This window comes from Pan paniscus, chromosome 1 (assembly GCF_029289425.2).
Source record: "Pan paniscus chromosome 1, NHGRI_mPanPan1-v2.0_pri, whole genome shotgun sequence".
Taxonomy (NCBI): Eukaryota; Metazoa; Chordata; class Mammalia; order Primates; family Hominidae; genus Pan; species Pan paniscus.
Window position 1 is genome coordinate 149,024,065 of NC_073249.2, and position 21,982 is coordinate 149,046,046.

Consider the following 21,982-nt stretch of genomic DNA (forward strand, 5'->3'; position numbering starts at 1 on the left):
CGCGCCACTGCACTCCAGCCTAGCGACAGAGCAAGACTTTGTCTCAAAACAAACAAACAAACAAAAAACAAAACTAGTCAGGGTCCTCACACTGTTTGAAAATATTAATGAAAAGGTATTTCATTTTTATAAATTTTTAAATCATGAGCAAAGTTGTATGTTGCAAGGGAAAAAAAAAAGTAAAATAATATTTAAAAAATTAAACACAAAGCCACTAAAGGAAAAAGACTGCACTCTGGAACAAAGGAGATTCAATTTTCAGAGTTTTAAAGTTCTGTTCCTTAAGGGAAAAAAGTGAAAATATGTGTATATAGAATTCACATACACAAATAAATATTCTATGTGTAATAATAAAGTAATTTTTCTTCTTCTTTTTTTTTGAGACAGGGTTTCACTCCCATTGCCTAGGCTGAAGTGCAAAGGAGTGATCTCCGTTCACTGCAACCTCCGCCTCCAAGGCTCAAGTGAACCTCCCACCTCAGCCTCCTGAGTAACTGAAACCACAGGCACACACCACTGCACCTGGCAAATTTTTGTATTTTTTTTATAGAGACGAGGTGTCACTATGTTGCCCAGGCTGGTCTCAAACTCCTGAGCTCAAGTAATCGGCCTGCTTCGGCCTTCCAAAGTGCTGGGATTACAGGCATGAGCCACTGCACCTGGCCTAAAGTAATTTTTTTTCAAGAATAGTATTATTGGAATATTTGTGAATAGAGCTAACAGTTTGATCCAAATAAAGAACTAGGAAATACAACCATGACAGGACAAAAGCACCCAGTGGATCCTGAAGAAATCTGACCCTTGGAGGTGATTCCAGTCAGGAAAAAAAAAAAGAAAGAAAGAAAAATCTGACCCTACTCTGGCATGACCCAGCTTTGATCAAGGTCACTTTACCAAATCAGTTACAGAAATGGAGAACATGTACCTTTTATTATTAAAACATACTTAATTGAGGCAAAATGAATTTATTTAAAATGCTTTTAAGTTTAATATCAGTAAGTTCCAAAATAATTGTGAAATTGCCAACTGGAACATTTTTTTAAAGGTATCCAAACTGCATCATAAAATATATCCACCCTACTTTGCTTCCAGGTGCACACTTAAAGCCCAACAAAAACCAATGTCAAACAGGTTTGAGAACAGAAAAGAACAGAAGCTGAAAAGAGAATTTCATCTGAAGATGTTATGCCGTATATGCCTGAGCTGAATATCAAAGGATGAGCTCAGTTTCCATACATTATTTCACAGACAGATGTATATGTAAATCTTAACAATCTACCCAGTTTTGACATTTTTTTGAGATAGAGTTGCACTCTTGTTGTCCAGGCTGGAGTGCAGCGGCATGATCTCGGCTTACTGCAACCTCTGCCTCCTGGGTTCAAGCGATTATTACACCTCAGCCTCCCGAGTAGCTGGGATTACAGGTGCCCACCACCATACCCAGCTAATTTTTGTATTTTTAAAAGAGACAGCCTTTCACCATGTTGGCCAGGCTGGTCTCGAACTCCTGACCTCAAATGATCCACCTGCCTCAGCCTCCCAAAGTGCTGAGATTACAGGTGTGAGCGACCGCGCCTGGCCAACCACTTTTTTGTTTGTTTGTTTGTTTGTTTGTTTATGAGACGGAGTTTTGCTTTTGTTGCCCAGGCTGGAATGCAATGGCTCAATCTCAGCTCACAGCACCTCCCAGGTTCAAGCAATTCTCCTGCCTCAGCCTCCCGAGTAGCTGGGATTACAGGTGCCCGCTACCATGCCCAGCTAAATTTTTTTTTTTGTATTTTTAGTAGAGATGGGGTTTCACCATGTTGGCCAGGTTGGTCTCAAACTCCTGACCTCAGGTGATCCGCCTGCCTTGGCCTCCCAAAGTGCTGGGATTACAGGCGTGAGCTACTGCGCCCAGCCTCACTTTTTAATCAAACTTAAAAGGCTGAGAAAGGTTAACCACCACTTACTGTTTCTTTGAAGGATGAGTTTAGCCATCGATTATTTACTACATTCTGTATGGATGTGGGTGGGTTTTCCAAATCTTCAAAGGAATCCATTAATATAAAATCCAGAACAACATCATAAAAATTTAGATTTTTCACCTGCATTAAATTATGAGTTGAAACAGAAATTATTATTACATAGAGCTGAAATAAAATCTGAGCCAGGGCTTTATGGTTTTATAACAGCAGGGGTTTTTTTAATCAGCTTATTCAAAAATAAAAAATAAAAGGAGAGATAAATATGAAAGCTCGCCACTAGAAATTACGAATTCACATTATCGCTGCTCCTTCCTAGATCTCAAGTGAAAATAATCTCTCCTCCTCTCTATTCTAGGAGTCCTTTGTTCACGCTTCTATTATAACATCCAGGATGCTCATTCTGCCTTGTTATTTAGTTACTGGTATATGTGCCTGTCTTCCCCACCAGATCATGAACATCTTGCTCTTTCATTCATTCATACATACACACTCTACATACTACATGCTGTACCAAGTGCTCAAACTTCTAGAGTAAGCAAATTAGACGCCTAGAGTATAGTGGGGAAAACAGCAACAAAATAATCCTGCAAATATCCAATTATGAACTGTGTGAAGCACAATCAAGGAAAAAGTATAGTGTGCTGTATCATTTTGGCAGAAATGTGGAGAATGAAACAGGGGAAAGAATGAATGCAGGGAGGAAAGGAGTGAGCAGGGAATCAGGAAATATAAAGACTACTGATGTAGCCCAGAGAAAAGACAACAGGCACTTAGGCCAAGAGGGGTGACAGAAAGAGAGAAAAGTCGAAGAAACTGAAAGATATTTAGGAGTTAAAACTGACAAAATTAGAGATGAATATGATAAAATGGGTGAGGATCAGGGAGAGGTGAAGGATGAGTCTCAGGTTGCTGGCCTGCAGAAGTAAATGGATACTGATTCCATTTCCTGAATAAGGGAACACTAGAAAAGGAAAAATTAAGTCTTCATGTATTTGTTGTATCCACTGTTTTCTCTGCCTAGAAGGCCTTTCAGCTGCTTGTAAACTCACTCTTTTTTTTTTTTTTTTTTTTTTGCTTCTGAGACAGAGTCTTGCTCTGTCACCCAGGCTGGAGTGCACTGGCACGATCTCGGCTTACTGCAGCCTCCACCTCCTGGGTTCAAGTGATTCTCTTGCCTCACCCTCCTGAGTAGCTGGGATTACAGGCATGCACCACCATGCCTGGCTAATTTTTGTATTTTTAGTGGAGACAGGGCTTCACCATGTTGGCCTGGCTGATCTCAAACTCCTGGCCTCAAGTGATCTGCCCGCCTCGGCCTCCCAAAGTGCTGGGATTTCATTCTTTTTTTGTGTGTGTGTGACGGAGTCTCGCTCTGTCACCCAGGCTGGGATTACAGGCATGCGCTCCATGCCTGGCTAATTTTTATAGAGACAGGTTTCACCATGTTGGTCAGGCTGGTCTTAAACTCCTGACCTCACGATCTGCCCGTCTCAGCCTCCCAAAGTGCTGGGATTACAGGTGTGAGCCACCATGCCGGACCGATATCTATATCTATATATTTTTTGAGACAGAGTCTCGTTCTGTCACCCAGGCTGGAGTACAGTGGCGCGATCTTGGCTCACTGCCACCTCCACCTCCCAGGTTCAAGCAATTCTCATTCCTTGGCCTCCCGAGTAGTTGGGATTACAGGCGTGAGCCACTACACCTGGCTAATTTTTGTATTTTCAGTAGAGACGAGGTTTTGCCATGTTGGCTAGGTTGGTCTCGAACTCCTGACCTCAGGTGATCTGCCTGCCTCAGCCTCCCAAAGTGCTGGGATTACAGGCGTGAGCCACCATGCCTGACCAATATCTATATCTATATATTTTTTGAGACAGAGTCTCGTTCTGTCACCCAGGCTGGAGTACAGTGGCACGATCTTGGCTCACTGCCGCCTCCACCTCCCAGGTTCAAGCAATTCTCGTTCCTTGGCCTCCCGAGTAGTTGGGATTACAGGCGTGAGCCACTATACCCAGCTAATTTTTGTATTTTCAGTAGAGACAAGGTTTTTCCATGTTGGCTAGGTTGGTCTCAAACTCCTGACCTCAGGTGATCCGCCCGCCTCAGCCTCCCAAAGTGCTGGGATTACAGGCGTGAGCCACCATGCCTGGACCGATATTTATTTCTATATCTGTATCTACATATATATTATAAACTGTGAACTCACACTGACAGCTCCAATTCCAATCCCAGCATTTTATACCTCCCTTCTCTCACAGGGAAAAGCTGGCTCTGATTTTTCTCAGTATACTTATTTGTTCAGTCTTGTGTATACAGCCAATTCCCCAGCCCTACTGAGCTGCTGCTGTTGTACTACCCAAAGCTGTCCTTGCATGGGCCACCATTCCTGCCCGGCTAGGGGCCTGCCAATGACTTTTGGAGAGAAGGAAGAGAGGGAACAAGGGAAGGAGGACAGGAGGGAAGGAAGCAAGGAGCCAACAACAGCAAAAAAGGCTTCTTAGAAAACAATTTACAACTACTGCCCCAATGTACAAGGAGTGTGGTTTATGACTTCGTCAGAAAAAAAAGATGTCCCACAACCATACAATTGGCTTTATTTAACAAGGACAATGAAACAGTAGTCTCAACTCATATAAAATTACATGCAAATAACTAAGAAAAATAAATATCACAAAAAATTTGAATTTACCCCTCTAGCAGCAAGTTCCATTTCAGTACTACCCCAGTGATCGGTCTGCTCTAAAAAATAGATCATTTCATCAAAAACATCTTCAAACTTCTTTGGATTCTGAAGAAGAAAACACATTTTAACCCTAAACTCAACTTTATAACAAGCTACAAAGAAAGTTACTCTTCAAATAAGTCTGGTAGATCTTAATTCTACTAGGTAACTGAACTAAAATACATTTTAAAGGTATGCCAAATTTATCTGGTTTACTACTTTGCTATTGCAACATTTTGCAGAAGCCAAGATAAAGAATGTCAGTAAAATGTCACAAGCAAACTATTTATTACTCAAATATGTATGCCTATTTTGGTCAGTCCTTAAAATGAAAATTTGGTTATAGCAGACATTATGTGAGGCTTTTGTTGCAGTTCTGCTTCTTTTGGAGGAACCCTAGTTCAAATCACTGAGTTTATCTGTCATGAGAAGGCCAAGAAAGCAACACAAGACTTACATTGGGAATTGCATGTATTAATAGTTAGTATCACCTTACATATACTTAGCTTTACACTACTTAACACTTTATTCTTTAAGTTTCTTTCCCATTTATCATTTATTTAATCATCCTAAAAACCCTGTGAAATGAGGTAATATAAATATAATTCTATTATATAAATGAAAGAATTAAAGTTCAAAGGGATTGAGTCTGAAAACTAGGTGTGCAAATGGCTCAAGGAAGGCTTGTTTTGTTTTCTCATCATCTGGACAAACCTTGCATAAAGTAAGGTGGTTCCTTACAGTCTGAATGAAGTTCTTGTCATTGCTTCTGCCTCATTCAACTACATGAAGATGAGGCAGTTCAATTTGTATTCCAGATTTCTGAGACCTACGCTATTTCCTGTAACCCTCTTCCTGAACAGGATTGAGGTAATAAAAGAGGAGGCAATAGTAATAATAATAGTGATGGTTATAGCAGCAGATCTAATGATAATTCTCACCATGACATTTACAGAGTTTATGGCAAACTGGAAATAATTTATGAGAAACAACTTGGTTGAAATAGTGTGGACTTTATACATAGTTCAACCCGAGCATAACTTAATGCCCTTTTCAACTATCCACAAAAATTTTTCTTCTATCAAAAATTTAATGTCTTAATCTTCAGTTCAAAGGGTAAAAACTACTTTTGTAAATGGTAAAAATCTTGCCAACAGAACAAGTTTACCTTTCGTGCTTTCACAATTAAAGCTGATAAAATTTTCCTTCCACTCTCAGCGAGGAATATCCTGTTAGCTGATTCTGAAAGAATTATCTGAAAAAATATTCATCCCCAAAGAAAAAAGAGACCTATAATGAATGTGAATGGACATTCAACTTAATAGCACAAATAATCCTAAAACAGTTAATGCATTGCATGTGGTGCTATTTCAACAGGCAGCTCACAGAGAAAGTCCTAATTTACTAAAATAAAAAGAACTCTTGAAACCTATAGTCAAAAAAAGATTAAAGGGAGTTAAATTTGAATTTAAATTCTGTTCAAAATCATATTACAGTCTCAAATAAATTTCCTATAGCCCCAAAACATAAGAAAACAAATATATTCTTGTTATTTTCTTTTTAGAAAATCAATTTTATAATTGACTGAAATTAAATCTCAAATACACACTAATTAATAAGAAAAAGTGTTTTTATTTTAAGCAGCCATTTTTACACTCCTGAAGTATCAAAATATCCTGTTTTGACAAAGTGTCATGGGCCTGGGAAGCCGTGGGAGAGGATAATGAAATATGGAAACAAATGAAGGCAAGTAGCAGGGAGGAAAAATAAGTTTAGTGGACTTTATATTTGTCATTAGGAATAGGGATAATCAAGAGCACAGAGCTGTCCTGTTTATTTGCACTGGACTCTACAGCATGAGGGTGGGGATGAGTGGCTGGGTGAAGTCACTTAATGTTAAAAAAATACCTGAAAAGCCTGTCGAATACAGTGAAGTTTGGCAAGAAAATCACTGTCTCCTAGGCACTCCAACATTTCAGTTCTATGTAATAAACAGGGGAGACAATTGTTAAACTACATTCAAGATCAAGCCTACTATAAATTTGGATTCAAACAAGGCTTAACCTCAGGACCTTAACATAAAACATGTTTTTTCAATACTGACAGAATATGTAAAAATAATTTTTTCTTTACTTGGACCTAAAAACATATTTTCTCCTATTCTCATAAACATTTTTAGTAAGTACCACACAAACACCTTAATATCCTTCATAAACATAAACAAAACTGAAATGGTACCTCAGTACTCTGGAGTAAATTTTTCCTTCTTCAACTAAATGCATGGCTTCCTCGTAAAATGGGCAGTGACAAAGGGACTCCAGGCTGTAGGTATGCCGTACTTCTCTGTGTTCTGCAAGCTAAGAGCACGGTGGGTTAGAACAGAATACAGGCTAGGTGCAGTGGCTCATGCCTGTAATTGCAACACTTTGGGAGGATCATTTGAACCCAGAAGTTTGAAACCAGCCTGGGTAACATGGTAAGACCCTGTCTCTACAAAAATCTAAAAAAATTAGTCAGGTGTGGAGGCATGCACCTGTGGTCCTAGCTACCCAGGAGGTTGAGGTGGGAAGATCACTTGAGCACAGGAGGTTGAAGTTGTAGTGAGCTGTGATTGTATCACTGCACTCCAGCCTAGCTGGCAAAGCCAGACCTGCCTCAAAAACAAAACAAAACAAAAACCCAGAAAACCAAAAAGCAGAATACACTGATATGAGAAGATAAACTATAAAAGAAAGAAAATAGGATTTTGCTAACATCAAAATACAATAAATTTGATTAAACCATAAAAACCATTCAATAAGATTTTATAGCTAATAAAATCTGAATTGATTTTACTTCAATAGAGTTGTTAAAAAGAGTAAAACTTTTAACAAGCTTAGTTCTTTCTGAATCCAATTATTTAAATCCACAGAACGTACAGAAAACCAATATTGTATCTTTTTTTTTTTTTGAGACAGGGTCTCACTGTCACCCAGGCTGGAGTACAGTGGCAGGATCTTGGCTCAATGCAGCCTCCATCGCCCAGGTTAAAGCGATTCTCCTGCCTCAGCCTCCAGAGTAGTTGGGATTAGAGGCATGCACCACCACACCCAGCTAATTTTTGTATTTTTAGTAGAGATGGGGTTTTGCCATGTTGGCCAGGCTGGTCTCGAACTGGCCTCAAGTGATCCGCCTGCCTCAGCCTCCCAAAGTACTGGCATTCAGGCGTCAGCCACCGCGTCTGGCCAGCAATACTGTATCTTATAGTTCACCAAAAAGAACAACTGAGGAAGCATTTTTTAAAAAGAGGAGGAGAATTTTATCATCCATAGATTACTTACAAGTATTATAACCTATGATTATAATGAAGCAAAACTTAGTACAAAAACAACAAAATAAGCTCAGTGTTGCTATTCTAAGACATATTTCCTTATATGTAGCTTTGATTAACTTTTGTATAACTGAAAGACAGTCGTGCTTTTGGCTAGCATAACAACTCTACATATGAAATTCCAATCTTCTGACAGTTCATTAAAAAACAATTGCAAACACTGTAGAGTAGCCAGCTAAGCAAAAACAAACAAACAAACAAAAAAAACAACCCAGAAAACTTCCAGAAAACTTCTAGAGTGTTTTGTTTGGAAGAAACAGGATCTCGCTCTGTCACCCAAGCTGTAGTGCAGTGGCACAATCATAACTCTGCAGCCTCAAACTCCTGGGCTCAAGTGATCCTCCTGCCTCAGCCTCCCGAGTAGCTGGGGCTACAGGTACGCGCCACCACATCCTCTAATTAAAAAAATTAGGGGGGGCCAGGTGCAGTGGCTCATGCCCGCAATCCCAGCACCTTCCAGCACTTTGGGAGGCTGAGGCAGGCGGATCACCTGAGGTCAGGAGTTCAAGACCAGCCTGGGCAACAAGAGTGAAACTCCATCACAAAATAAATACATAAATACAATACAATACAATACAAGTTACAAAGCAAAAACAAAAAAAAAACCAAAGTACACAGGCAACAAAGAGCACAGTGAATGTAATGGTACCTCGCATTTCAATACTAAAAACTGAAATTATGTCAAGCACTCTCTTAGACCACTATGGAATAAAACTGGAAATCAACTCCAAAAAGGACCTTCAAAACCATGCAAATACATGGAAATCAAATAACCTGCTCCTGAATGAGCACTACGTCAAAAACAAAAGCACGATGGAAATTTAAAAATTCTTCGGACTGAATGACAAAAATGACACAACCTATCAAAACCTCTGGGATACAGCTAAGGTGGTACTAAGAGGAAAGTTCATAGCCCTAAACGCCTACATCAAAAAGTCTGAAAGAGCACAACAGACAATCTAACGTCATACCTCAAGCAACTAGACAAACAAGAATAAACCAAACCCAAACCCAGAAGAAGAAAGGAAATAACCAAGATCAGAGCAGAACTAAATGAAATTGAAACAAAAAAAAATACAAAAGATGAATGAAACAAAAAGCTGGCTCTTTGAAAAGATAAATAAAATTGATAGACCTTTAGCAAGATTAACCAAGAAAAGATGAGAGAAAATCCCAATAACCTCACTAAGAAAAGAAACAGGAAATATTACAACTGATACCACTGAAATACAAAAGATCATTCAAGGTTACTATGAACACCTTTACGCACATAAACTAGAAAACCTAGAAGATATGGATAAATTCCTGGAAAAATACAACCTTCCTATCTTAAATCAGGAAGAATTAGATACCTTGATCAGACCAATAACAAGCAGCAAGACTGAAATGGTAATTAAAAAATTACCGATTAAAAAAAAGTGCAGGACCAGATGGATTCACAAGAGAATTCTATCAGACATTCAAAGAAGAATTGGTACTAATCCTTTTGACACTATTCCACAAGATAGAAGGAACCCTCCCTAATTCAGCATCACCCTAATACCAAAACCAGGAAAGGATGTAACCAAAAAACAAAACTACAGACCGATATCCTTGATGAACATAGATGCTAAAATCCTTAACAAAACACTAGCTAATTGAATCCAACAACATATCAAAAAGATAATCCACCACGATCAACTGGGTTTCATACCAGGGATGCAGGGACGGTTTAACATATGCGAGTCAATGAATGTGACACACCACATAAACAGAATTAAAAACAAAAATCACACGATCACCTCAATAGATGCAGAAAAAGCATTTGACAAAATCCAGCATCCCTTTACGATTAGAACTCTCAGAAAAATCGGCATACAAGGGACATACCTTAGCATAATGAAAGCCATCTAAGACAAACCCACAGCCAACATAATACTGAATGGGGAAAAGTTGAAAGCATTCCCTCTGAGAATGGGAACAAGACAAGGATGCCCACTCTCACCACTCCTCTTCAACATAGTACTGGAAGACCTAGCCAGGGCAATCAGACAGGAGAAAGAAATAAAGGGCATCCACGTCAGTAAAGAGGAAGTCAAACTGTCACTGTTTGCTGTCAATATGATCGTTTACCTTGAAAACCCTAAGAAGTTGTCTAGAAAGCTCCTAGAACTGATAAAAGAATCAGCAGTTTCCAGATACTAGATTAATGTACACAAATCAGTAGCTCTTCTATATACCAACAGCGACCAAGCAGAGACTCAAATCAAGAACTCAACCCCTTTTACAACAGCTACAAAAAAATAAAATAAAATACTTAGGAATATACCTAACCAAGGAGTCCAAAGACCTCTACAAGGAAAACTACAAAACACTGCTGAAAAAAATCAGAGACGACCCAAACAAATGGCAACAGATCCCATGCTCATGGATGGGTAGAATCTATATTGTGAAAATGACCATACTGCCAAAAGCAATCTACAAATTCAATGCAATCCCCATCAGAATACCACCATCATTCTTCACAGAATTAGAAACAACAATTCTAAAATTCATATGCAACCAAAAAAGAGCCTGCATAGCCAAAGAAAGACTAAGCGAAAGAATTCTGGAGGCATCACATGACCTGATTTCAAACTATACTATAAGGCCACAATCATCAAAACAGCATGGTACTGGTATAAAAATGGGCACACAGACCAATGGAACAGAAGAGAGAACGCATAAATAAACCCAAATAGTTCAGCCAACTGATCTTTGACAAAACAAACAAAAACATAAAATGGGGAAAAGACACCCTTTACAACAAATGGTGCTGGGATAATTGGCTAGCCACATGTAGGAGAATGAAACTGGATCCTTATCTCTCACCTTATACAAAAATCAACTCAGGATGGATTAAGGACTTAAACCTAAGACCTGAAACTACAAAAACTCTAGAAGATAACATTGGAAAAACCCTTCTAGACATTGGCTTAGGCAAGGATTTCATGACTAAGAACCCAAAAGCAAATGCAATAAAAACAAAGAAATAGCTAGGACCTAATTAAACGAAAGAGCTTTTGCATGGCAAAAGGACCAGTTGACAGAGTAAGTAGACAACCCACAGAGTGGGAGAAAATTTTCACAATCTCTACATCTGATAAAGGACTAACATCCAGAATCTACAATGAACTCAAACAAATCAGAAAAAAAAAGTCCCATCAAAAAGTAGGCTAAGGACATGAATAGACAATTCTCAAAAGAAGATATACAAATGGCCAACAAACACATGAAAAAAATGCTCAACATCACTATGATCAGGGAAATGCAAATCAAAACCACAGTGTAATACCTACTTTACTCCTGCAAGAATGGCCATAATCAAAAAATCAAAACACAGTAGATGTTGGTGTGGATGCAGTGATCAGGGAACACTTCTACACTGCTGGTGGGAATGTAAACTAGTACAGCCACTATGGAAAAAAGTGTGAAGATTCCTTAAAGAACTAAAAGTAGAACTACCATTTGATCCGGCAAGCCCACGACTGGGTATCTACCCAGAGGAAAAGAAGTCATCATTCGAAAAAGATACTTGCACATGCATGTTTATAGCAACACAGTTCACAATAGCAAAATTGTGAATCAAAATTGTAGAACCAACCCAAATGCCCATCAATCGACAAGTGGATAAAGAAACTGTGGTATGTATAGATGAAGGAATACTGTGCAGCCATAAAAAGTATGAATTAACAGCATCTGCAGTAACCTGGATGAGACTGGAGACTATTATTCTAAGTGAAGTAACTCAGGAATGGAAAACCAAACATCATATGTTCTCACTGATAAGTGGGAGCTAAACTATGAGGACGCAAAGGCATAAGAATGATACAATGGACTTTGGGGACTTGAGGGGAAGAGTGGGAGCGGGTGAGGGATAAAAGACTACAAATATGGTGCAGTATATACTGCTCAGGTGATAGGTGCACCAAAGTCTCACAAATCACCACTAAAGAACTTATGTAACCAAATACTACCTGTACCCCAATAACTTAATGGAAAAATAAAATAAGAGATAATCCTGGTGCCTCCATATTCTGGGAAAATAACTTTATCTCCAACTTTCATGCTAACTGGTTGAATCTCTCCACTCTTTCCTTTAGAGCCTGATCCAACAGCAACAGCTATTACTGTTGCTTGCAATACTTTTCCTTGAGATTTTTCTGGAAGCATGATGCCTCCTTTGTGTGTGTGTGTTGTTTGTTTGTTTTTGGGTTTTTGTTTGTTTTTGTTTGTTTTTGTCAGGTCAGCCAGGCAGTAGTGCAGTGGCACAATCATGGCTCACTGCAGCCTCAACTTCCCAGGCTCAAGTGATCCTCCCACTCATTTTTAAATTTTTCATAGAGACGAGCGTTCATTATGTTGGCCAGGCTGGTATCTAACTCCTGGACTTAAGTGATCCTCCTGCCTCAGCCTCCCAAAGTGCTGGGATTACAGTCATGAGCCACAGTGCCCAGCCGTAATGCCTCCTTTGGTTGTAGTTTCTGCAGCACATCTTTCAACCAATACTTGGTCAGGGTGGAAGAAACTTCCAAATGCTTGTCCTGCCATGACTCCTGACACTACAGCTTGTACTCTGCTCTCACAACCAAAACATTTTTTTATTAAAAAGGAAGAGAGCAAATTAAAAATCCACAAAGCTCACTGCTCTTATGGAGATTCAGCCATTTTACTTGATTCAATGTTCTCTGAATTTTTGCAAGTCTTTTATCCATTTTCAGAATTCTGAAAATTTTGTTTTTGACATTTTTTGCTTTGTGGAGGAGACTTTTGAATGTCTACGCTATGATTCTAGAAGTAACTCTCAAGGCTTTGGTTTTGGTATTTCACATGCAGTCAGTGCTGTGCTAATGCTTTCAGTTGATTTATTTAACCCTTACAAAAGCTCATAAAGTAAGTACTATTATTCACATTTTGCTGGGTGCAGTGGCTCATTCCTGTAATCCCAGCACTTTGGGAGGCCGAGGCAGGCGGATCACTTGAGGTCAAGAGTTGGAGACCAGCCTGGCCAACATGGGGAAGCCCCGCCTCTACTAAAAATTCAAAAATTAGCCAGGTGTGGTGGCACATGCCTATAATACCAGCTACTTGGGAGGCTGAGGCAGGAGAATCACTTGAACCTAGGAGGTGGAGGTTGCAGTGAGCCAAGATCGTACCACTGCACTCCAGCTTGGGAGACAGAGTGAGATTCTCTCTCTCAAATAAACAAATAAATAAATAATCCACATTTTACAGATGAAGAAACAGAGATTAAATTAGCAGGAACTTACCCAGAATCCCACAACTAAATGATAAAATTTAAACCCAGGCACATTATTCCAGAACTTAAGCACCAAATTATACCCTTCCTATCAGCCTTATCCAAACAGCCAAGGGATAAGAAGTTTCAGCATCAGCAATATTTATGATATATAAATATGTCTATTAGGCCAGATGCAAAAAAAAAGGTATGAAGAGATGACAGTATCTCACAGTATATATTCTCTACTTTAAGTAATATTTCCCCTCATATTTTAAGGAATATATGTTATGCTAAAGGGCAAAGTCTTCTTGAGGCTAACAAAACTAAACAGCTTTTTAAAAATAACTTAGAATGAAAATTCTTTAGATATTAAACAGTTTTAAATTTTTGTACCACTGTCAAAACAAATAGGACCCACACACATGTACTATTAGTATTCTCTATTCTCTATTAGAGAAAAATCCTAAGAAGTAAACTGGGGGCCAGGTGCGGTGGCTCACACCTGTAATCCCAGAACTTTGGGAGGTTGATGTGGGCAGATCACTTGAGGTCAGAAGCTCGAGACCAGCCTGGCTATGATGGCGAAACCCCATCTCTACTAAAAATACAAAAATTAGCCGGGTATGGTGGCACATGCCTGTAATCCCATCTACTTGGGAGGCTGAGGCAGAAGAATTGCTTGAACCTGGGAGGTAGAGGTTGCAAGGTTGCAGTGAGCTGAGATCACACCACTACACTCCAACCTGAGTGACAGAGTAAGACTCTGACTCAAAAAAAAAAAAAAGAAAGAAAGAAAGAAAACTAAACTGGGCTCCAATTAAACCCTCTACATGAAATAATTTCTAACAATAATAAGAAGATAATCCAACAATGGGAGATTCCAGAGTTGAGTCTTGAATTATTGATCTACCTTGCTTATTTGTTGGTTTGGTTTAAGTAATCGTTTAAAGAAGCCTCTTAAAATAAGACTGCAGCTGTGAGAATATATCATGTTGAAGATTTGATACTAGCTAACATTATTGACTCTTCAGAGACAATGCCAGCTCAGAAACATTTATTTAAATCATTAATCTTAAACTTTTTTAAACAAAAAGAAACTCATTAAAACATTGGTTGAAATTCTTATTTCAGAATACATCACATAGGAAGAATTTCTCAACAAAATTCCCAAACATGTTTTAAAAGGTTTTAGAAAAAAATTAACATTTAAATAGAGCTGAGAAGTTATTTCAGAAGCAGCGGTCAATAAGGCAGTTAATTTCAGCTATGGAACATGCAATTTACTATTAAAAGGGGGTCTTTTTTTTACTAGCTGAAATTTCCTATGTATTTTGAAATTGTTCTTCTCCCAAAAGGCTACATTTAAAAAACTCATTTTAATATTTTCAAAAAGAAAAGTAATACTATATTTGTTTACACCAAATCATCATCCTACCTTTTGTTATTTCCCATATTTCAGAAGTACCATAAATATGACCATAAAAGAAATCAAACAAGACCCGGCACGGTGGCTCATGCCTGTAATCCTAGCACTTTGGGAGGCGGAGGTGGGTGGATCATCTGAGGGTCAGGAGTTCAAGACCAGCCTGGCCAATATGGCAAAACCCCATCTCTACTAAAAATACAGAAATTAGCTGGGTGTGGTGGCAGGTGCCTGCAATCCCAGCTACTTGGGAGGCTGAGGCAGGTGAATCACTTGAACACGGGAGGTAGAGGTTGCAGTGAGGCAAGATCGTGCCATTGCACTCCAGCCTGGGTGACAAGAGCAAAACTCCATCTCACAAAAAAAAAAAAAAAAAAAAAAGAAAGAAAGAAAGAAATCAAACAAGTCAACAACAGCAACAATAAAAACAGAAAAATAGATAATTCCCACATATGAAGCAACCAGTGAAAACTCTGTTTGGGGATTAGCTAAAGATTTCAAACATCCTAAATTACTTCTCTTGGGCCCCACGAGGTACAGGATGGACTGAGCCTTATCCTCCTTGGCATGTAATGACTTTGCTAAATTTGAAGTAATATTTTTTAAAAGCCTTAATCCAGACCAGGTCCTCTGAATGACCATGAATGAAATGTCTGAAGTTTCAAGATTATTACAAGTAGGGACATGAAATAGGCTAAGTTCTATTTTAATGTGGACCATTTTATACATGTTTACATTTTCCTTTCAAATCAATCACCTAAAATTATAAATAAGACTTACAGTTAAAGAAAGCAGGCTGTTACCAATCTGTATCCCTTAATAGACAATAGGAACTTAAAATAGCCACCCTCCAAATTGGGTCTTCAATGATTCTCTCACCCTGGTTACTCACATCCCAACCCACATTGAATAGGGCTAACCTGTGTAACCAACAGCACATTGTGGAAATGACAGAATGAGATTTCTGAGGATAGGTCGAAACAGTCATCACTTCCACCTTGCCCTCTCTTGGGTCACTCCCTCTGCGGGAAGCCAGGTGCCATGCTGTAAAGATACTCAAATAGTCCTATAGAAAAGTCTATGTGGTAAGAAACTTAGGTCTTCTGTTAATGGATAGCACCAACTTTCCATTCATAGGAGTGAGTTATCTTGGGAACAGATCTTTCAGCCCCAGTCAAGCCTTCATACTTTTTTTTTTTTGAGAGAGAGTCTCACTCTGTTGCCCAGCCTGGAGTACAGTGGCACAATCTTGGCTCACTGAAACCTCTGCTTCCCAGGTTCAAGCGATTCTCCTGCCTCAGCCTACTAAGTAGCTGGGATTACAGGCGTGTGCCACCACACTGGCTAATTTTTGTATTTTTAGTAGAGACTGGGTTTCACCATGTTGGCCAGGCTGGTCTAGAACTCCTGACCTCAGGTGATCACCCATCTCGGTCTCCCAAAGTGCTGGGATTACAGGCGTGAGCACCACGGACGGCCATGCCTTCATACTTTCATAGAAGAAAAATTTTAAATGATAGATGTAGCCCTCTCTCCCTTTTCAGGTTATAATTATCCTAAATATTCATCTTTGTCACTTTGTACATTATTATTGGTGTATTTTTTAAGCATATCACTATTTTTTATTTTCATTTAAGCCAACTATGCTGTAAGCTATTTAGACAAGATGTATGATTCACATTTTACACTTTAATACAAATTTCAGAACGTAAAGTATATTTTCTATTGTTCAAATCCATATTTTATCTGAAATACAATATTTATAAAACAAACAGCTCATGCAACAAAACCAACATTATTAGAAGAGTTAAATTATTTATTTAAAAAAAGGTTTTTTTTAGAGACAGGGTCCCGCTGTTACCCAGGTTGGAGTACAGTGGTATGATCATAGCTCACTGTAACATCAAATTCCTAGGCTCAGGTGATCTTCCTGCCTCAGCCTCTCGAACAGCTGGGACTACAGGCATGCACCACCACACCAGGCTTTTTGTTTTTTAAATAGAGACAAGGTCTCATTATCTTGCATAGGCTGGTCTTGAATGCCTGGCCTCAAGTGATCCTTCTGCCTCGGCCTCCCAAAATGTTGGTATTACAGGCACGAGCTACCACATCTGGCCAAAATTATTTTTTAATGGTTGTAGTGGAGCCAATTTTCCTCATTATGTACCTACAGGGAATTAGCACACTCTTATGGTTCTGGAATACAACAAAGAATGTGGTATTGATAAGTACATACTCTATATAAATTCAGCCAAACATCCACATCCAGACATCCAAGATGTAAGACTGACTTTTGATTTTAACCTAAAATTTTGAAAATAAATTTTAAAATGCCCTCCAAACTACTGGTAACACACTCCTTTATGGTTTTATGCAGCAGGTTCCAGGAATTAGTTTTCTGTGCTTCCTTAAATCTTTCTCTTGGGGTAGCCATCAATCATCTTGTTTCTCAATATAGCTCTTTGCATTAACCTGCACCATCTGCCTGGCCAAGTACCTGTCTCTAGCTGACATTACAGTTTCTTCGTTGTTCCTCTTTGCAAACTTGCTCACTGCCTCAGGTGGTCTCTCTTGTTCTTTACCCTTCTCTTGCCTTTCTGTGAGTCTGTGTTTTGCTCCCAGTGATGATTCAGAATTAGAGGGTTTCTCCTGGTTTCTTTCTTTGTCTTTTGTCATGTTTCTCATTTTGTTGGATCTTTCTTGGTCAAGAAATTTATCCTTTGCCCTAGAACTTGGGCTGCTTTCCTTTCTGAAGATTTCTTTCTGAAGATCAAACACTTACTTCTTGTTTTTCTCTATCTCTGTATTTATCATTATTTTCATATCTTTCTTTCCTTACTTTCATACGCTCTTCCTTTGCTTTGCTTTTCTCTTCCTTCTCTCCTTTCTCACTGTGTCGGTTCTGATCATTTTGTTGTCTCTCTTTCTTGTTCTCTTTGGGAATATTTCTCCCCATCTTTCTCCCTTTTCCACACTCTGTCACTTCTTTCTCTTTGGTCCCTCGCCCTTAGTTTATCTTCCTGTTCATGCCTCTTCCAATGGGAATCTCTATGACTGGTCTCCTGTGCCTATGAGAATCCCTTTCTTTCTGGTAATCACGGTCAGTGTAATGGTTCTCCTCGTCTCTGGATTGCTTCTGTTGGTGCTGATCTTCCCTTTTCTCGTGTCCTCTCGATGTTCGTGATCCTTTCGTGTGGTGTCTGGCACTGTGCCCTCTTTCTTCACTAGGTGACTGAGAGTGGTTTTGATTCCTGTGGTGCTTCGGGGTGATTCTCAGGGGTCTCTATGACCTTTTCCCTTCTGCAGTTCACTCTAGTTTCTTTATTTCATCATCCTTGCTGCTCTTAGCATCAAAGTCACTGTCTGCATCTGGGTTTTCCTCTACTTTCACATCAGTTTGAAGAATGCATTTCTATTGTGGTATTCTGTTTTTTGAACTTACTTCATCAGAGTAGCCCCTTGATTTCTCTTCCTTTATACCAGATCTGGCTTCACGAAAGCTGCATTTAGGTACTTCCTCTTCACCAACTGCTTGATTTAGTAAGTGTCTATAAAATCCACTGAGATCTTTCTGCTTGGTTACATCCAAACACGCTTCCAGCGCAGCAGCCCTCTTTTTTCTTTCTTCTTCAGCTCTCTCTTGCAGTTTTTTCTTATATGCAGATGTCACAAATGCCTCTTTATCATCAAACTCTCCCTTTTCCATTTCTCTTTCTCTCTGTATTTCCTTTTCCATTTCTCGTTCTCTCTGTATTTTCTTTTCCATTCTTTTTTCCTGTTCCTTTTTTCTGATCTCAACTGCTTTTAGCAAGTTGTGAATACACTTGGGCTTTCAGTCTTTCCCCAAAAGCAATTTAGTATTGTTTTCCTCCTTTTTTTTCTGCATTTCATCATAAATACTGTCATATTCATACACAGTAGCATTTTCTGCAAGGGCCTTCTGGATTCCAGTTTGGTCTGTTTCATGGCCTGCTTCTTAGCAGCTTCCCTCTGAAGGCTTTCACTCATGGAGGTCTCATCATCATCATCAGAATCATTCCCAAACACTGACGGTTTTTGCAAAACAGGATGCAACTGCTGTGTTTTCTTTGGCAAAATAAACCCATACTGCCTGCCCAGAATCACCATCTTGCTCCCATATCTACTGAACATGGCCCTACTATTGGTGTAGTTTCTGGATTGCTATAAATAAGTGTCGTCAAATCAGAGAGGTGGATATAGCAAAAGCTTTCCAAGGTTCCAGTTAGAGTACAAGTAGAGGTATCTAAATTATTTTATTTTATTTTTTGAGACAGTCTCGCTGTTGCCCAGGCTGGAGTGCAGTGGCGCAATCTCAGTTCATTGCAAGCTCCACCTCCCAGGTTCATGCCATTCTCCTGCCTCAGCCTCCTGAGTAGCAGGGACTACAGGCGCCCGCCACCATGCCTGGCTAATTTTTTATATTTTTAGTAGAGGAGGGGTTTCACCATGTTAGCCAGGATGGTCTCGATCTCCTGACCTTGTGATCCGCCTGCCTTGGCCTCCCAAAGTGCTGGGATTACAGGTGTGAGCCAGCAGCCCCGGCCGAGGTATCTGAATTATAAAAAATAAAATTTTCAGCCGGACACAGTGGCTCACACCTATAATCCCAGCACTTTGGGAGGCCAACGAGGGAAGACTGCTTGAGCTCAGGAGTTTGAGACCAGCCTGGGCAACCTGACAAGACCCCACCTCTATTTAAAAAAATTTTTTTAAATAAAATTTTCTTTTTAAAGAGAAGCCTATGATTTCTCTATTAAATACATATACACAATTGCAGAGTGGTAATTCTATAAAAAATGGAATCTACAGCTAAAAACTGCTCTCTGCAATATTAGTTTCTACCTATTAAATGACAATATCTTTAACAGATGGAAGAATTAGGAGTAAAATGGGAAGGTATCCCAACATCAAAAAGACTTTTCAGAACTTGAAAGAAAACATTATGCTAAGTGAAAGAAAGCCAAATACAACATATCGCATGGTATGATTCCACTTATAAGAAATGTCCACAATAAGGCAAATTCATAGAGTCAGAAGGTATTGGGTGCCAAGGGCTGGGGGGTAAAGGGAGTCGGAGAGTGACTGCTATTGGGCAGGGGTTTGTGTTTAGGGTGATAAAAATGTTCTGAAATTAGAAAGTAGTGCTGGCTGCACAACTATATAAACATACTATAAACCACTGAACTCTATATTTTAAAAGGGTGAATTTTATGGCATGTGAATTACTGTCAAGAAAGCTATATTTAAAAAAAAAAAAAAAGCTTTTCATCCGTGGTTCCAAACCAATGTTTGGCAAAGCTTATACAGGAAAATCTTGTTAATCACTTTCACAAATGATTGATCTAGCTTATAGAAAAACCGATACCAGAAATTGTTTTAATCTAACTAGGCAAGAAATCTTTCTGGTAATCCTGAAAAGGTTTTCGAATGATCAAAACCTTGTTTAACTTCCCAAAGCGTTCTGATTCTATTAACTTAGTAATTTTCTTCATTAAAACAATTTTCCCTAATTTAACCTTAAGTGCTTGGCATATAGTTAAAAATAATTTAACAAACATTTCTTATAAAATAATTTATCTTGGAACATTCACATTCTGAGACCATACATTTATACCATGGAAGCATTCTTAGGGTATTTCTTGAATGGTAAGTCCTTTTCGTGTATATTCATGCATTTTGTTTTCCACAAGTATTTAATAATTTTTATTAAACTTTATTAAACAATAAATTTAAAGTGAGTACAATGAACACTTAGCAAAATATTTTTTAAAGTTGCATATTAGAAAAAAACTTTAGAGCAATTAGGTATATTGTTCCTCACAATGGAAAAAAGTGCAAAGTGAATAGCAATTTTTCTCCTTACAAACGACCTAGGACATAGTATCTACAGAATAGAAAGACAAATATGTATATAATGAACAGTAAAAGGAAGAGGAAACAGCTTTCCCATAGAACAAGTAAATATATTCTGTCTACTGCAAACTTATAAGTGGAAAAATTTTTTTAATGTAAACAATTAGGAGATGATACTGTAAGTGATGGCTGAAATATACACGTATAGAAAAACCTTGAGAGGATAAAAGATATTATGAATCAGTACTGCTTTTAAAAAGGCAGATCCAAAGTTTAAGGTACGGGTATTGGAATATCTAAAGCTTCCAAACTAGAGATAAAATTCACACATCAGTTATAGATGTGTAATACTACTTCTGTGCATGTGTGTGTGAGACAGAGTCTCACTCTGTTGACCAGGCTGCAGTGCAGTGGTGCGATCTTGGCACACTGCAACCTCCATCTCCCAGGTTCAAGCGATTCTTGTGCCTCAGCCTCCTCAGTAGCTGTGATTACAGGCATGCACCACGATGCCCGGCTAATTTTTTAATTTTTTGTAGGGATGGGGTTTCACCATATTGACCAGGCTGGTCTCAACCTCCTGACCTCAGGTGATCTGCCCGCCTTGGCCTCCCAAAGTTCTGGGATAACAGGAATAAGCCACTGTGCCTGGCCAGATGCATAATACTATTTCTATGAAAAAAGAGCACCTAAAATTATTATATCCAAAATCTACTGTAAAAAATGCAAATATTCTGAGATAAAATTGGCCACATGTAATTTTTAAAGCTGTTTTAAGTACAAAAATTAAAACAAAAAGATGACCTCTTTGCAAGCAGTCTCTTTTGGTAAAAAATTTAAATCTCAGTGAAAAATAAATTATCCAAAGATTTATAATTCAGTAATCACTACTGTTTATTTATGGTTAGCCTTTTTTCCTCTGCCTATATACTTATATATCACGCACGTTTGTTTCCTTTTTACAAAATTATAATCATACAATCTATATAAAACTTTACATACTAATCTTCACTTAACATGTTCCCATGTCATTAAAATTATTGGAAACATGTTTATAGCTCTATAACATTTCTAATTACAGATGTGTCATAATTTGGCATTAGATTGTTTTTAGTTTTTCATTGTTACTAAAATGCCACAGTGAATGTGTGTATGTGTGTGTGTATATACATATATATCTATATCTATCTATCTATCTATCTATCTATCTATCTATCTATCTATATATATATATATTTTTTTTTAAGACAGGGTCTTGTTCTGTCACCCAGGCTGGAATGCAGTGCCACAATCATGGCCCACTGCAGTCTTGACCTCTTGGGCTTAAGGGATCCTCCCACCTCAGCCTCCTGAATAACCAGAACTA

General features: G+C 38.6%; 1 protein-coding gene and 1 pseudogene across 8 annotated transcripts in view; both read right to left on the reverse strand.

Annotated features, from left to right (window-relative positions):
• Positions 1-21,982, reverse strand: part of MIGA1 (mitoguardin 1) — a 96,627-nt gene that overhangs the window by 11,339 nt on the left and 63,306 nt on the right. For 5 of the 8 annotated variants that reach the window (XM_008959923.4, XM_008959922.4, XM_008959924.4 and 2 more), the window contains exons 9-13: positions 6,928-7,046; positions 6,598-6,670; positions 5,858-5,944; positions 4,657-4,755; positions 1,953-2,087 (exon numbers count right to left, since the gene is read on the reverse strand). In XM_008959923.4, coding sequence (XP_008958171.4) covers positions 1,953-2,087; positions 4,657-4,755; positions 5,858-5,944; positions 6,598-6,670; positions 6,928-7,046 — 513 coding nt within the window. The remainder of the gene's footprint in view (positions 1-1,952; positions 2,088-4,656; positions 4,756-5,857; positions 5,945-6,597; positions 6,671-6,927; positions 7,047-21,982) is intronic. The other 3 variants (XM_055117098.2, XM_008959925.4, XM_063607199.1) reach the window with 1 other exon arrangement.
• LOC100980575 (nuclear speckle splicing regulatory protein 1-like) lies at positions 14,543-21,566 on the reverse strand (annotated as a pseudogene).